The following is a 16,527-nucleotide window of genomic DNA, read 5'->3' as shown; positions in this document are numbered from 1 at the left end:
AATTGCCAGAAATGTCAAAGATCTGCTTTTTAACAAACATGAGAGTATATTTCCTTGCTCATTGGGACCATTTCATATATATATATCTGAAACATTTGCCCTCAGAGTATGGGTGGCTTTGCTGTGTGGTTGGTTGTTGTAGTTGGTTTAGTTTATTTTTTTCCACTGATTGTAATGTTTTGGCTTTTATTTCTTTATCAGTCTTGAATAGGTTACAAATGGTGTGGGTTTTTATAATGAATCGAATGAGCTCCCAGAGCAGTTCATCCACTCAGCGTAGGCGAATGGCTCTAGGAATTGTCATTCTTCTCCTTGTCGATGTGATATGGGTTGCCTCTTCAGAACTCACTTCTGTAAGTATTGCTCCATGCATCTTAAAAGGAAAGTAAAAGCCTGTTTAAGAGAAAGACATACAAGAAGCATAGTGTTATTGGATGTGTTGGGTTGGAAGGGACCTTTGAAGGTCATCTAGTCCAACCCCCCAGCAGTGAGCAGGGTCATCTTTAACTAGCTCAGGTTGCTCAGAGCCTCATCAAGCCTGACCTTGAATGTCTCCAGGGATGGAGCCTCCACCACCTCTCTAGGCAACCTGTGCCAGTGTTTCACCACCCTCATCGTAAAGAACTTCTTCCAGATATCTAGTCTAAATCTCTCCTGCTCTAGTTTAAAACCATTGCCCCTTGTCCTGTCACTACACGCCCTTGCAAACAGTCCCTTCCCAGCTTTCCTGTAGCCCCTTCAGGTACTGGAAGGCTGTGCTAAGGTCTCCCCAGAGCCTTCCCTTCTCCAGGCTGAACAATTGCAACTCTCTCAGCCTGTCCTCATAGGAGAGGGGCTCCAGCGCTTTGATCATTTTTGTGGCCTTCTCTGGATCTGCTCCAACAGGTCTATGTCCTTCTTGTGTGCAGGGCTCCAGAGCTGGACGCAGTACTCCAAGTAGGGTCGCACCGGGTGAGAGTAGAGTGGCAGGATCACCTCTCTCGATCTGCTGGCCACGCTGCTTTTGATGCAGCCCGGGACGCGATTGGCCTTCTGGGCTGCAAGACATGGTCGCTCACTCTGTGAGTGCTCTAGTGTGTAATGTTTAACCACCTAATCAGTACAGGGAAGATGATATCCTTTGGGTTAGTGAACTAACCTGTATCTGCTAACAGTTACAACCAAGCTCAACTTGGTGGCTGTTGCTTTCCAGACAGAAGATGCTGTTGATGATTTTAAAATTAAACAATATAAGCTCATAATGATGTACTATAATTAGGGACTTTTCTTTGCTTATTGCCCTATTGATAAAAATAATGCACGTATGTTTCCCAGGAAGTAGTAAATGAGCTTTAACATGGCAGGCTAGGTGCTGTGGTAGGCGATAGTTCAGAACATGTAGAAGTCTAGGGCTCAGGTCATGGAGTTTAAGGCAAGTTTGTCATAATCTAGTTCATATATTCACCAGCTGGAAACTGATCTGGTATTTGCTTCGTTTTAAGTTTTAGGACTTAAACAGAATTTTAGCAATGGAATCTGAGTTTTTAATTTCTTGTGAAATTCAGGTTTCTGAGCTATCATTAAGTTATGTTCTATATTGGTTTTGAAACTGTTTAAAAATACTTGTGTTTAACATCCTATTAATATAATATTCCAATGAGTTGTTGCAATTGATACTGAAATTTACTTGAAGTAGTCTTCTGTAATTTGCTTATAAAAGATGGTCTTCCCTTTAGAAAATATTTGTATGTAGATGTTTCTTGAGTCGTGTTTGAGTTCAGCAATATATTAATATGTTGATGGATTAGATATAAGTAATAAGCAGCTTTTTTCTCTTGGCATTGTATCTTATGAAATGGCTCATTACCTTTAAGATGACCTGGGAGAAGATCCCCCAGAGTAGGCAGGACCACCTGTGTCTTTTGGTCATACGTGCTGATACTCGCAGCACTGTGGTTTTGGGAACCAGGCTCTTCTGGACTGTATACTTAAACCTGCTCGTTCATTTTGTGATTTCTCGCCTAATTGGTAATTTTGGATACTGCAATTATTTTCTTTCCACAGTATGTTTTTACAAAGTACAACAAACCTTTTTTCAGTACATTTGCAAAAACATCCATGTTTGTTCTATACCTCTTGGGATTTATTGTTTGGAAACCGTGGAGGCAGCAGTGTACTCGTGGCTTTCGTGGAAGACATGCAGCTTTTGTAAGTATTTTAACTCTGTAAATGTTTTGATATTTGTTGAAGTTTGTACAGAAAAAACTTAAAAGTAGGGACTAGAGAAAAGCAAAACTTACATATTTGTGAAATTGTGCTTTCAGAAAAGCAGTTATAAACTAAATCACAGTGCAGGAAGACATGGCAATTATAATGGTAGTCTTGTGAGAGGAAGAAAAGAAAGGAAAAACAGTATGAAACGTGTCAGGAGTCGTAAGAAATGCTCTACTGGGCTGGACCATTGGCCCATCTAACCTGGCGTTTTATTCTGCACAGTTGCAGAGGGTAATTTTTAAGAACCTTTGAGCCTCACCACTGTTGGCTTTTGATTCCCTTTTACTTCCCCAGCATCTGTAACCAATGGAATCAGTATATGAACTTTGTAGTTGGTTTTTGTTACTGACTCTTTTAGTCTGTGACAGAACTGTGAACTGTTTGCAAAGAGGTTTTGAGGTTTTTAAAGTTATATTTAGGAAAGGTGGTAGACTTTTGTTTTTGTTGTTGTTAATACTGTATTTTTATAGCCTTTGTACAAAAGTCACCTGTTGCCTATTCGAGAACTAAGCATAGTTTGTGCTAGAGTAAAATTATTGTTGAAATGTGCTTTTTTTTCCAAGGAAATTGTGCTAGATAGAGCCCTTGTTCTGTGCCAGCGATTTGGAATGCTGAACGGCAGGACTCAGGAAGCAGTAAGGCATTTGGCCTGATACCAGTCTCACATTAAAATAAATGTGATCCAAGAACACGCTGCTAATCAACATGTCTTTACAGAAAATAGCTTATACAAAAGGAACTGACTTTGGTTCTTCTGGATATATTAGACTTCGTTGGTAGTGACAGTTGTAGGTGTAACATACTTAAGTTGACGTGTTACATGACATTAGGCCAAATGATTTTTAGTTTTTAAAAAAGAAAAAGCCACTCAAACCCTCAAAAAGCTAAACTTTTGGGTTTGTTTGTTTTTTTTTTTAAAAGAAATCTTATGTTAAACACATAGAAATTCAGAGCTGGCTTATACCTTGAAATATTTTTGCTGCGTCAGCCTCTTAATACAACTTGTCTGTGCATAGTGTGGCATCTGTTAGACTTGATGCTGTCCAGGATCTTCTAAGATAACAAGGAAAGAAAATTTACAGGTTCTTTTCTGTCTGAAATCAGGAATATGAAAATGCTAAAGGATGTTTAGTTGTATAGAGTAATTATGCTGACCATATTTTATTAATCTGAGCAGATGAGTAGAATAAGGGGCTCTTGCCTAGTGCAAAATGTAGTGGTTATATTGACCAACTGCATCTCGTGCAGTGCTGTGTCAAAGAAAGAGATAATATGAACTTACACGCAGAATGTGACAGATTGATCACTCTTACTCATTTCTGCACTACTACTGGAATCTTAGTATTTTTCCTCTCTAATCCTATAAAAAGTAATCTTTTAAATAATTTGTGAGAAGTAGTTATTACTTTTGATTGTAGCTTATTTCAAAAGAACAGTGCAGAGGCAGAACTGTAGTGTCAAGTTAGGCAGCTTTTTTTTACTTTTTAAATTTTTTATTTTTTCCCCTGAGGAGTTTAGTTAAATATTTAACTGTATAATAAATACAGGTGCTTTTAAAATACCTGTTTTTATTAATCTGGAACAAAAGTAATACATTTATAGATTTTTATTTCAGTAATGATTGCTTAGGTAAACACTCATATCTTATTTTTAAGCTTTCTTCCACATTAGAGGCTCTGTTTAATAGATTTCTTACCAGCTTGATAGAACGGCAAGCTGCAGATTGGGGAACAGGGTTAGTAGCACTTGTTAAGATGCAGAAGACAAGAAAAAAAATGATGTGTGATCTCATCCTGATTTAAGTCTTGCTAAAACTGAAGCAGAGTTCCAGGTTTTTATGCAAAGAAACTTTGCCTTAATAAAATGAGGAAACGCGAGGCTTCTTGTTAATACATACGCATTAATTGATTGAAGCATATCTTGTGAAGACTGAGCTTTACAAGTTTTAGCTTTCTGACAGCCTGGTACATGAGTGATTGAACTCAGTGAGCTTCTCGAAGAGGTACATGGAGTTACTAAAAGTATTTGTCTAACTTGTAAGCCCTCTTACTTATTGGGGAGGGAGAAGGGGAATTGTGATAGAATTGTGGGGAAGAAAACATTAAAAACATATTAGTAACCAAAATTTTTGAGTAATAACTCTTCCTTGATAGATTATTATATTTAAGGTTCTGTAATTAGTTTGCAGATGCTGAAGGTTATTTTGCTGCTTGTACAACAGATAACACTGTAAACAGTTCTCTGGTAAGTGCCTTGATTTGTGAAGGTCAGTGCTTTACAGCAACAGGACACCGTTACTCTGACTTACTGTTTTTAAAATAGGGTGGTCTTAAATGTAGTAGTTTTTAGCAAAGAGGATTAGTAACTTATATGTTACTAATAAGTGCTGCAAATAATGACATGACTTAAGAGAGATACAGATTCTCAGCTCAGTAAAACACTTTGCTTGAATGTTTCTGCTGTAGTTTTTGAAAGAAATATTTATGTTGTACAAAGAAAGCCTTTACGTATTCAGCTGGGTCGTTGCCAAAGCAAAATGTGGAGATCTAATGGTAAAGCCAAACAATTTTCAAGACTAAAATCTGTAACGGAATCATTCAGTTAATGAAGCATCTTGTATGCTGTGATCCTGCATTGCATTTTGAAAGAGAAACGAACTTCCGTCCACTGGATGGAATGACTGGTGTTTACTGAATCAAATATCTGTGCTGGTGTTCCCATTTTTTTATATCTATTCTGTATTTTATGTTTCTACCTTATCATTTGGACAGAAGCTATAGATCTGATTAAATGTCTAATTTTGAGGAATTATTTTTTTACTTAGTAGGTGTGAATTTTCTGAGGATGATTTTCATGTTCATGAGGGTACATGTGAAAGCACACAGTTATTTTTGAGTACTACATCTTACCAAATGTTTAGCATAAAGTATAGATGATGTGTGAACATTTTTGACAAGACTATCCACTGTGTGCAAAAATACTCTGTTAAAGCTAATTCTCTTAATATTCACCAAGCTTTTCTCTATTTGATTTTCTAATTTGCTAAATTAGTTCTGCTGCTTGTAATTTAAATATCCTGCTTAACTGTATTTTTACTTATACCAATTCATTTCAGAGTGAACCTTTATATGTTCCTGTAAAGTTTCATGATTTGCCAGCTGAAAAAAATGGCAGTAATAATAGTGATGCAGAGAAAAGTGAGTAAAGACTTTTGGAATGCTGAAATGCTAGTCCTTTGGTGAAGGAATGATTTTTCTCTTTGGGGTAACTGCTATTGTGTTGCAGGACTTGCCTCTTTTTATTTTCCCCCTTTTTTAATTCCCTTACCTTAAATCTCTCATTGCATGAATTGCAGTCTCATATATTTACTTTCAGGTAGAGAAAACATAGGCCTATCGTTCAGTTTACCTTTCTTGGTCACTACAGATCCAGCCTATGTTTATCTCAAGGGACCAACTGGGTTCAGTACTTGTGATTCTTTCCTTCTGGGCTTGTATGACCAGCAGCAGTGAGTCAGCCTCTGGAAAAACAAGCTATTGTCCTATTTAGAGCAGGAGCAAAGCAGTCAAAGTAAGAATTTTAACAGTCTATGTGCATTCTGATTTTATTTAAGCCTCACTATCTTGTGATAGTAGCTGAAACAGGCCTAACTGTCCCAGACAACTTTAGAAGAGTTGGCTGTCAAAGAATCCAATTATCTGATCCTCAGCAAAAGAGTCCCTGCTTATAATCTGTTAATTTCTATGTGACACATGTTAAGAACCGCTTGAGTAGACTCTGCTGTCCTTCGATAACCTGCACCAGTCACTTCAGGGGTGTTTGTGCTAGAGCTTTTCCCATTACTTCTTCAGAAAATTAGGTATTGTTTCATATTGAATTAGGCTAATGTTTGTATGTTGCATGTAATGTTTTCTTCACCCAGGAAACTAATGGTGCTTACAATAGCCTTACGAATAAAAGCTGATCTTGGTTTGCAAGATTAGTTAGAGGGTGGATTTCAAATGAGCAAGTGACCTTATGATCTCTGCTAAGCATTGAGGTCTCTTGGACACTCCCATCCTTTGAATGAAACACTGTTCTTGCAGTCAGGAATAGTTATGTGCAGTTTTTGGCTGTTGAATATTAAACAATTCAAGAAATTCTTACATGTAATATTTATCAATACAGAGTAATTCCTACCTAAAAAATCTGCTGTTACCCTGTGTAGTTTTTTTTTAACAGAGAGGAGAGAGAGTGCTTGTCAGTGAGATTTTTGTGGGTGGACAGCTGTACTGATGGAAAAGAGTAATTGTGCTTTGTCAGCACAATGGTAGTTTAAAAGTAATGGCATGTCTCTTTATTTGGATAAAAACTTGTTATGTGTGATTAGAACATCATAGTTTTATGTGCATCTTGTGTTGGCTTGAAAAAAGTTTAATGATAATATACAACTTCCTTTTTTACTTTTTTTCTTATTTATCTTCTCTTTTCTTTTTAAGCTCCCAAAAAACCTCGTGTAAGATTCAGTAATATTATGGAGATTCGACAGCTGCCATCGAGCCATGCATTGGAAGCAAAGTTGTCTCGCATGTCATATCCAACAGTTAAGGAGCAGGAATCCATATTAAAAACTGTTGGAAAACTCACTGCAACTCAAGTAGCAAAAATTAGCTTTTTCTTTTGCTTTGTGGTATGTGTGCCGTTCTTTCAGAAAAATTAAGTATAGATGCAGTTAAAACATTTATAATAATAGTGAAACAGCATTGAGGTGACTTGTATTCTTTATGCCTCATTTTTTGTAATACAGGTAATAAAACTTTCCTTATGTGCTCGGCATGAAGGTGCAGCTCTTAAAGGGAGGATAATAAAAAGGCGTTCTGGGTGTGTAGCTGACTATAAGGTCAGTTGTAAGATACACCAAGCTTCTGTGCAGTGTTGCCCAGTGTTCGGTATGTTTGATGCAGCAAAATCTGGGATTATACATATATGGGCTGTTAATGGCCACAGTGAGACTGAAGTGAGTAAATGTCACTGTGACTTCTTTCTGGGCCATCACAGAAAGAGTCCTGTCCTCACTGTGTCATCGTGCCCTCCCGTACTCTGAGGAGAAGATAGTTAATTGTCCTTCAGCTCCGTTGCAGCCTGAAAGATTTACTTAGGAATCTGCTGGTTGTTGGTGTTTCTGCATCACACCTCGGTTCAAGGTAGAGAGAGAGGTAACGGTGGCATCATTTCTGGAGAGACAGTACAAATGCAGAGAGCACGTCAGTGCTTCGCTGATTCTGCTGAAGAGGTTTTATGTAGTGTGGACGCACCACAGCTTTTCCTCAGGAAGTAGTACTCTTCAAACATTTGAATTAAAAAAAAGGGAGGGAAAAAGGTAATAATAAAAAAAATTAGTGATGTTGAGTCATGGACTGGAAAATGGTGATGTAATTTTCTGTGTGTGTGCATAAATAATGTGCACACAGCAGCAAGAGGATGATAGACTACTCATTAGTGATTTTTGATGGATGAAATAACTTTTTAAAAAAATTATTTAAATTTTGTGTGTCTGACTATATTTATATATATATACACATGCAGGTTTCCTAGTGTAGAGTCCTCATGTTCAAAACAAAGCCTGTCTATGCTGTTCATGGGTGCTGCTAATACTAGCATGTATACGTATTTCTTCTTGGACTGTATTTCCACCTAAGACTTCAGAGAGTGGTAACTCCCATTAAGATCTGAGATTTTATTGAGATCTCAGGCAAGAAATGGTAAAACACATGCTATTTTATTCCTTTTTGGAGGAATTAAGAGACATGAATGATTCCAAAATATTTTTGAGGCATTGAATGTAAGCAATGCTGGGTTTTTTTTAGGGTAGAGATGTGAGCCAGTTTTCTCTAGAAAACATACATTAAGCTGACCGATGTCCCATATCTCTGAAATTTCTTTGCAGCCCTTATGCAGTTATTTTGAAGCACTTGCAAAAGAAGTTAAAAGTACCTGTAGTTATTATAGAATAGATATAATATCAATCTAATTATTTAATTATTTGTAAGTTCTTAAATATGTTGTTTCATTATTAAACATGTAGTTGAATGTGATTGTTTTGGGTCAGTTCTAATTTTGCCTCTGTTAGTGTACCTGCCACTTTAATAGAAGTTAGAACTCTTTTTGAGGTAAAAATCGTGCTCTGATTTTATTTCTGGATAAATATTTGTTGTTTTCCATTTAAGTAGGATTTTATTGCACTGAGAAATGTAAACTCTGTGGTTACTTTCCATATAATCGCCAAATTATTTTTCTTTTTCCCCAGTGGTTCTTGGCAAATTTCTCTTACCAAGAAGCTCTGTCAGATACCCAAGTTGCCATAGTTAATATCTTGTCCTCAACCTCTGGTAAGTTTTATTTACACACCAACTGTGCATTGTAAGGCTGTTTATAGCATAAAAATCTTTTTGTTTGTAATGGATTTGTGTAATAATTTACCTGCAGTTTGGAGGAAGTAGTGAGGCTTAAAGCCATTGCATATGTGCATTTAAAAATTTAATTATTTAATTGCAGGAGTTTAGGCTATCTTGGCGATTCCTTTGCTTTCTGCTTTTCAAGTTCGTGTGTGTGTACTTCTGTGTTTATGTTTGTGTATTGAAGAGATATGTTGGGAGTGCAATAGGTTTGAAGGAAACTTTATATCAAAATAGATAGAATTCAGAGTAAAATTGTCTTGCTAATTACTGCTTTAAAAAACAAAAAAGGATTTTGGGGGTAAAGAACCTAAACCACCTGAACATTATGTGTATCACCTTACAGGTTTTATGTAAGATTCTAATATAAGCTTTAAAATATCTAAATTATGTGACAGTCCATATTTTGAGGAGTAACTTTTGTTGGTTTTTAAAATCAATTTTAAAAGCACAAATAAGTGATTTTTTTTTTTTTTCAGTGACTTCAGGTTTATTAAAGTTTGTTTTCTTAGTATGTCTAGCCTTTCTTAAAGTTGACCATGTATTTGTTCTTGTGAGGATTCACATCAGAAGGTGTTAGTTTTGTAGTAGTTCTGATCAAGAATGCTAAGATCAAGTAGTTACAACAAGTATATGAAATATGAAGAGGAAAACATCTGAGCAGTTTTCTGAGCAAGCTAGTAGCAAAATTTGGTTGTATAAATTCTTCTTAATTTCTTTTGCAGGGCTTTTTACTTTAATCCTAGCTGCAGTCTTTCCCAGTAACAGTGGAGATAGATTTACACTGTCCAAGTTACTAGCTGTGATTTTAAGGTAAGATAATGGGATGGAACATTTGGTCACAAAATCCCTGATTCAGTGAGAGGACAGCTATACCTACGGTACTTAGATTATCTGTGACAATGGATGAACTATTTGTAACATTTAAAAAAAAAATCTTATTTCACAAATAAATTGAGCAAGTGAATTAAGGTGGCTTTTTTTAAAATGCTTAATACATGATCAATTACTTAATGTTATGCTCCTGTAGAAAATTAGATTAATCAGATTTCTGTTGGAACTATGTGAACTTATGTTCTTATTGAATTATGGTTTCTTTATTTTTGTGTAGATGGGAAGAAGTGTTGTCAGCCTCTTTCATTAAATGCCTGGTACTTTGTTCGGGGAAGTTAAAGTAGGGTTTGTTTGGTTTTTGCTTAGTAATAGAGAACTTGGTGGCATTTTTCTCCAAAAGTGAGGTTTGAGTAACTAAAAATACCTATATATAGAACTGTAATTTTACCTTTTTCCTCCCCTTTTTTCCTGTCTTTGTAAAAAATGTTCTTGGATTTATGGAGCATTTTGCCTTTCTTCTTTTTTGTTAGCATTGGTGGTGTGGTGCTTGTTAACCTTTCTGGATCTGAGAAATCTGCTGGAAAAGATACAATAGGTATTTACTTATTTTATTTTTTTTTATCCTAGAATATGCAGTGATGAGTACCATCTCCATAGGTCATATGGCAAAATATATGTATTTCTTCTTTGTATAATATTTCACACTCTAGCTTTTCAGTTTCAACATCTCAAACTGGACATAGAGGATGATTTTTCCCAACCTCCGCCCCCTCCATGTGTATAGCTTAATTGAGAAAATACTTACATTTTTGAGCTTTCTCCATTTTTTCCATAATGGATTCTGTAGTAATTTATCTCTGACAGTTCTATAGCAGGTGAATGTTTAGGAGAATTGATCCTCATGTGGATAACATGCTTGGCATGTGTTGAGTGAGGGTTGTTTCTTTTGTTTTTTTTTTTTATCTTTACAGGTTCCCTTTGGTCTCTTGCAGGAGCGATGCTGTATGCTGTGTATATAGTAATGATAAAAAGGAAAGTAGATAGAGAAGATAAACTTGACATACCAATGTTCTTTGGTAAGACTTAAAATAACTCTATTGAAAGCTTTCATTCAGTGTGTGATTGTTTGCTTTCAGCCACTGCACTGTATGTAAGTGGTAAGGGGGCTCAGAAAAACCATGGAAGTACAGAAAACCTGTTCCCATGGTTTTGAGTATTTTAGAGACTGGTTATGTGAATTGCTTCATGTGTACATGTTTAATAATGAAAGATAGTGCTAGCTGTAGGAATGCAGACAGCCCCTTTGGACTCAATGGGTTTTTGTTTGGGTTTTTTTTTTTTTTTTTCAATTTCAAACCTGTAAATATCTGATGTAGTTTTTTGTGAATTTTGGGTAAAGTTTCTTATATTCCTTTCCTTTGAAAGTTTTAAGATCCTACTTTGTTGCTGTTTTTATGTATGCACATTGTCAAAATAGCAGAGTTTAGCTGAGATTTTAGTTATATTGAAGGATTTTTACTGTGATTGACTTAATACTGTTTCTATACACAGGTTTTGTAGGGCTGTTTAATCTGTTGCTGCTGTGGCCGGGGTTTTTCCTGCTTCACTACACAGGATTTGAAGCATTTGAGTTTCCCAATAAATTGATATGGATGTGCATTGTCATTAATGGCCTTATCGGAACAGTTCTGTCAGAGTTCCTCTGGCTGTGGTACGTACTCCGTGCTTTGCGTGTATTTCACTTAAGCCTGTGTGCTCAAATGTTGTTTTCAAATTGTCTGGGTAGATTTTGGTTGGATGTTGAATTTGGTTTTTGTTTGTTTGTTTTTTTTCTTATCCATTTATGCAGTTTGAGCTAGAAGCTGACATCTATCATCCCCGTTTGGTCCCCATGTGTTGCCTGATCTAGTTGAGAGACCTCCCTGCCTATGACAGGGAGGTTGGATTAAACGGTCTCTAAGGTCCCTTCCAGCCTAGGCCATTCTATAATTCTGTGTTATAGTGTCCTGCTTAAGAGTAGCAGCTAATTTTAAAAAGCAATAAAGTAAGTAAAACAACAAATTTCAGAATTCAGACAAAAATTGCAACTTACAGGATTTTCCTTCTTTAAAATTAGTTGTGTGCAGAACTGATTGCACTGCCAGAAGAAAACATAGCTGGTACTGTTTTCAATATTTGCGAAGGATGGGAATTGCCTTTATCTTAACGAATAAATAAACTCTGGATGCCATTGAAATAAGAGGCTGACTCAGTAGGTGGGCATTACTGATTTGAATGGGGTAGAGCTCGATTTTTAAAATTTATTTATTTATGGTAGAAGAGCCTATTTCATAGATGAGTATTTGCTAACAGGCATCACTATGCTTGGTAACTTTGGACTTGTCGATCATAAAATGGGAATTGCAGTTTTTTATCGGGCATTATGCTCTTGACTTGGTATCAAAACGACTCAGGCTAGTCAAGTTTTATTTACAGAGCCTTAGGTTTATGTCAAAATGCCAATGATGTCTGGTGTTCATACGTTCTCTTAGGTATGCCTTACATACACTTCAAAGTTCTCTGGGGTTTGTTTGGGGGTTTTTTGGTGGTGTTTTTTTTTTGTTTGGTTTTTTTTTTTTTGAGCTTCATTCAGTAAGTCAGACCTTCGCAAGCTAACTGACTTGCAAAGGAATTTGGGGAAAAAGTGTTGGTTTTCTGTGACTGTTAATGAGTATATTACTCTGTTCTGTCAAATGGCTTTTTGTGACTTGGTAATTTAGGGAAGTCTAATGACTTTGCTCCTGCTTAGGAAATACGATGAGACCACTTGTAGAATACAGAGAAGTCTGACTGAGATTCCAAAGAATGATTTCAAGGGTATATTTTTGAGTGAAATTTAAAAAGCAGAGTCTCTTAGGTTAAGAATTTGTCTATTTGTAGAAAATAGTTCTCTTTTAGGGTAGGATATCTAGAGATCAGTAACCTTTTTTTTTAATTAAACAGATGGGGGCAAAACATTTAACTGCTATAAGCTGGTATTAAACTATTTAAAAATGGAAACAAAATGCATATTTTTCTAGGTGAACTCAGTACACGGGAAGTGGTTTGTATGGGAATTAAACCTCATTCCAGAAGACATCAGTAGCCTAGATAAGAATTTTATGCAGCTTTACAGATTTTGTGATAAGCTATAGGTGTCTCAATTTTTTATTATTAAAACAATGACTCGCAGTTAAACTTGAGCAAAAGACTTCTGCAGTCTGATGTTTTACTTTAGTTGCCTTTTAAAGACCTCTTGATGATAAGATCATGATGATGATGATTTTTTAATTATTATTATAACTTTTATTACCTTTTAGGGGCTGCTTTCTTACCTCATCACTGATAGGCACTCTTGCGCTAAGCCTTACAATACCTCTCTCTATAATAGCTGACATGTGCATGCAAAAGGTAATGTACTACTAAGTTTTAAGCATGATTAACAGAACTTACTTGAATTAAATGACGGTATTATTTTGAGAAAGTGGGGAGTAAAATTATGTGCCAAGTAATGTGTTTTCTGGGCTGAAAATAGTGAGTACATTGGACTAAATACAGTTTGTTACTGAAGTACAGGTTCTTTACTGAAATGACAAATCTTTATGTGAATTAGGAAGCAACTTAAGTCATTCAGCTGAATAATGCCAATAAAAATGGGCAAAACTGACTAAACTTTAAACTAACTATACAATACTACTTCTGTAATTTTGAATAGTTTGTTGGTCTTATCTGCTGGGTGCTGTTACTTATACTACTTTGAGGTTCTTTTGGGTCTTGTAGCAAATGCAGTTATGTTTAGTTTGTAAGCTCTGCTATTACAAATGCAAATGTACAGAAAGAAAAATCCTGCCTGTACCTGAAACACAGCTTAAGCTGAGGGTTCTCCGAGTTGGAGCTTTGCTGAAGCAAGTGGGGTTTGTGGATTATCTGTGGTGATTCAACTTGTGACTTATTTTCAATCATTAAATTTGAATGTCTCTTTGAGGCTTGTACTTGTTTGTGACTAATGCACAAGAAATTAGTCAAGTCTTGCACTTGGGATGTTTTCTGCCAAAACGAAGCTTTGCTGCTGCGTATTTTCACAAGCAATGTGTAAATTCTAATGAGAACCTCTTGACTTCTGAAATCCTGTGGCAGGAATGTAAAAATGGGAGGAAAAAAAAAGCAGCCACGCAACTTGTATTTCACTATGACTTAATGTGAGTGTGGATTTTGGAAAATAAAGCAGAAAAATAAAAGGATAAAAATAAAAAAGAGGAAGTCAAATTGGAAAATGAAAGGAGAGTTAGACCCTGAATAAATATTTGTATAATGAGCATGTGTGAGAGAGTATCTTTCGCATTAGTTTTAGCTTAATATTTCAACATGGAAATACAGCAAAACCTTGCAGTGACTCCAACAATAATAAAGCATTTGTTAGTTAGATAACTGTGTTTGTGTTGCCATTAAAGTATCTGTGATACACACTTGGGACATAAATAGAAAGTGAATAACTAATGATAGCTATAAAGAAAACAAAGAAGACAAATCTGTTGACTTCTCCCCAAAAAATGCAATTTAGCAAGGTGGGATTAGGTTTATGTATAAGCTAATGCCAGTAGCAAAAAATAAGACTTCTGTATGTATATATGTGTGCATCTATACATACTTTGTGTGTGTGTGCAAATACATTTTGAGAGATAGATGTGTATGTATGGTTACATATATCCATATATAAAAAACTTAGGTTGTCTTCTGAAGTGATTCATCTAAACTTTCTTCTGTAATACATTGAAAAAAGGAATATACTTTTGTAATTCTCACTAAACAGCTTCATCTCTAGGCTATTTAATCTGGGTAAACACACTAGATCTTTAAAATTACTGTATTCTTCACGTTCTCATGCAGTATTGAGACATTTAAAACAGAAGAAACATCTTTAAAGCTCTGTTGGATGGCTTGCACTTGTTATTGGTGACACAAGTTGCATGTGTCTAGTTTTTTCTTTTTAAAGAAATTTTTAGTATTAGAAGCACAAATGAGTGACCCTAATTAAATGCAAACTCCTGTAGACTTTCAGGTTGTTTGTACAAGTGTATTTGTGCAAGTATGTCTCTGTCACACGAACATCAAAATATACTAAGCCTGATTGTGCTCCACTGAAGCCTCAGGTGTCTAGTTTAGGCTGAGAGAATTTTAAGCTTCCGACGTGAAGCTCTCTCGTTTGTGCTTCTGGCCAGCCTCATCTTTACACCACATTTTACTTCTTAAAAGGAACCTATGTAAGAATGCCGCTGACATGGCTGATAGTGTAAAGATGAAAATACGAGTAAATGCAGTTTTCATGTGACTGTCAAGTGGTACAGTAATTATACTGTCTGCATGTTTGTGAACGTTCCGAGTGTTTTATTCTGTAATAATCTGACATGAGTCTGAATGTCAAGAAATTGCAACCAAATATTTTAACGACTGTTGGAATTTCGCTAACTTACTTGTTTATGAAATCCCACTGGGAACAGATGAGGATAATGCAAGGCTCTAACAATTGCAGTTTATTAGGTTTTTGAGAGCAGTATATTCTGTGACAGTATGTTTATAGTGAATAAGCAGGTGCACAGGTATTTCAGGTGGGAACTCATATGCAGAATTTTTGAAGCATCTAGGGGACTTGTGTGTCGGTACCAGTGAGGCAGCTAAGGCGTAAGAGTGAGACTCTTTGGAAATAGCAGTCTTCATCCACAGCACAAATAGTATTTTCCGTTGTAAAGAAAGGGTCAGTGAAAAAAGGTTACTCATTTATTAGAAGTAGCAGTGGCTATAGAAATTGCAACCAAATCACTTACAAAAATATGTCATATTTCACCCAGTTTAAAGGAACTGAAACTACCATATGACAATTTTTTATTTTTTTTTTTAACCATGTAGTGAATGATGTTTGTGTTTTAATTTCAGGTGCAGTTTTCCTGGTTATTTTTTGCAGGGGCAGTACCTGTATTTTTTTCTTTTTTCATTGCAACTCTCTTATGTCACTATAACAACTGGGATCCAGTGATGGTGGGGATCAGAAGAATTTTTGCCTTCATTTGTAGAAAACATCGAATTCAGAGGTAGGGCAGTCACAAAGTATAATCCTATCTCTTCTTTAGCCTTTCCAATATCCTATACTCTTTTACAAGCCATAGTACTTGTATTTATTTCCATCTAATTTTATATTCAGATGTATTCAAGTGTACTAATTTCTTAATAGTAATAGTTGCTGATTCATTAATTAATCAATATAATGCTGAGAAAATAGATGTGAAGTCTGTTTACATTTTAAAAGAAGCTTCCTGGTGGCTGTCGCAGTTGTTTTTTTTTTTTTTTTTTGTCCTAATGCTTCAATGACAGTTGCTGTACCTGGAATAAGTAGTAAAAGTTGTGCAAACTTGAGTTTACTTGATGAAGTTAAGGGGCCCTTCTTCGGTTTTAATGGCTGCAGTTTGAACAACTAGCATATTTAGTAACAACCAATTTAATATTACTGTATAAACAAATAACTTTATTTCTTTTAAGAATGCCAGAAGAAAGTGAGCAGTGTGAAAGTCTCATTCCTATGCATAGTGTTTCACAAGATGAAGATGGTTGCTGTTCCTAGACAAAAGATATGCTTCATAAACTTCAGACAGGACAGAGAAAGGTGAGGATTGGTTTTCATGATGGCATTTCTATTATGCAAGCACACGTTTTTACAGAGCATAGTTAATCTTGTTGTGTATTGATGGATTGAGTTTTGAAGGGTAGCTTCAAAATTATTATTACTCGTTACTAAGCGTTATTCTCGCCTTCCTGCAGTTTGGCCAATGGTGTTGAAATGTAAAGTAGTTTTTTACTTAAGAGTATTACAGTGTTCATCAAAAATTGGAAATCATTCAATAAACTGGAAGAAGCATACAACTTCTTGGTATGTGTGATACATGTGGAAGAGATCTGAAGTGATTCTACTCTTCTTAATGGTGTTGAGACCTCAGGT

At 35.7% G+C, this 16,527-nt stretch overlaps 1 protein-coding gene across 1 annotated transcript; it reads left to right on the top strand.

The window, feature by feature from the left end:
* Positions 1–215: 215 nt before the first annotated feature.
* On the top strand, positions 216–16,152 carry SLC35F5 (solute carrier family 35, member F5). Its single transcript, XM_009877790.1, has 13 exons — positions 216–353; positions 2,044–2,187; positions 4,435–4,497; positions 5,369–5,450; positions 6,732–6,922; positions 8,540–8,621; positions 9,413–9,500; positions 10,052–10,116; positions 10,493–10,597; positions 11,073–11,232; positions 12,860–12,950; positions 15,471–15,625; positions 16,071–16,152. The coding sequence occupies exons 1-13, from the start codon at positions 219–221 to the stop codon at positions 16,150–16,152; spliced, it is 1,443 nt and encodes a 480-aa protein (XP_009876092.1). The 5' UTR covers positions 216–218.
* The last annotated feature ends 375 nt before the right edge of the window (positions 16,153–16,527 follow it).

The sequence above is a fragment of the Apaloderma vittatum genome, unplaced genomic scaffold, assembly GCF_000703405.1.
Source record: "Apaloderma vittatum isolate BGI_N311 unplaced genomic scaffold, ASM70340v1 scaffold26951, whole genome shotgun sequence".
NCBI lineage: Eukaryota > Metazoa > Chordata > Aves > Trogoniformes > Trogonidae > Apaloderma > Apaloderma vittatum.
This window is presented reverse-complemented; position numbering and strand designations above follow the sequence as displayed.

Excerpts from the sequence above, each read along its gene's own strand:
- SLC35F5 (XM_009877790.1), top strand. The coding sequence starts at position 219 with ATGGTGTGGGTTTTTATAATGAATCGAATGAGCTCCCAGAGCAGTTCA. Across the intron at positions 354-2,043 it reads CCTCTTCAGAACTCACTTCT|TATGTTTTTACAAAGTACAA; the intron begins GTAAGTATTGCT and ends TTCTTTCCACAG. Across the intron at positions 2,188-4,434 it reads GTGGAAGACATGCAGCTTTT|TTTGCAGATGCTGAAGGTTA; the intron begins GTAAGTATTTTA and ends TTCTGTAATTAG.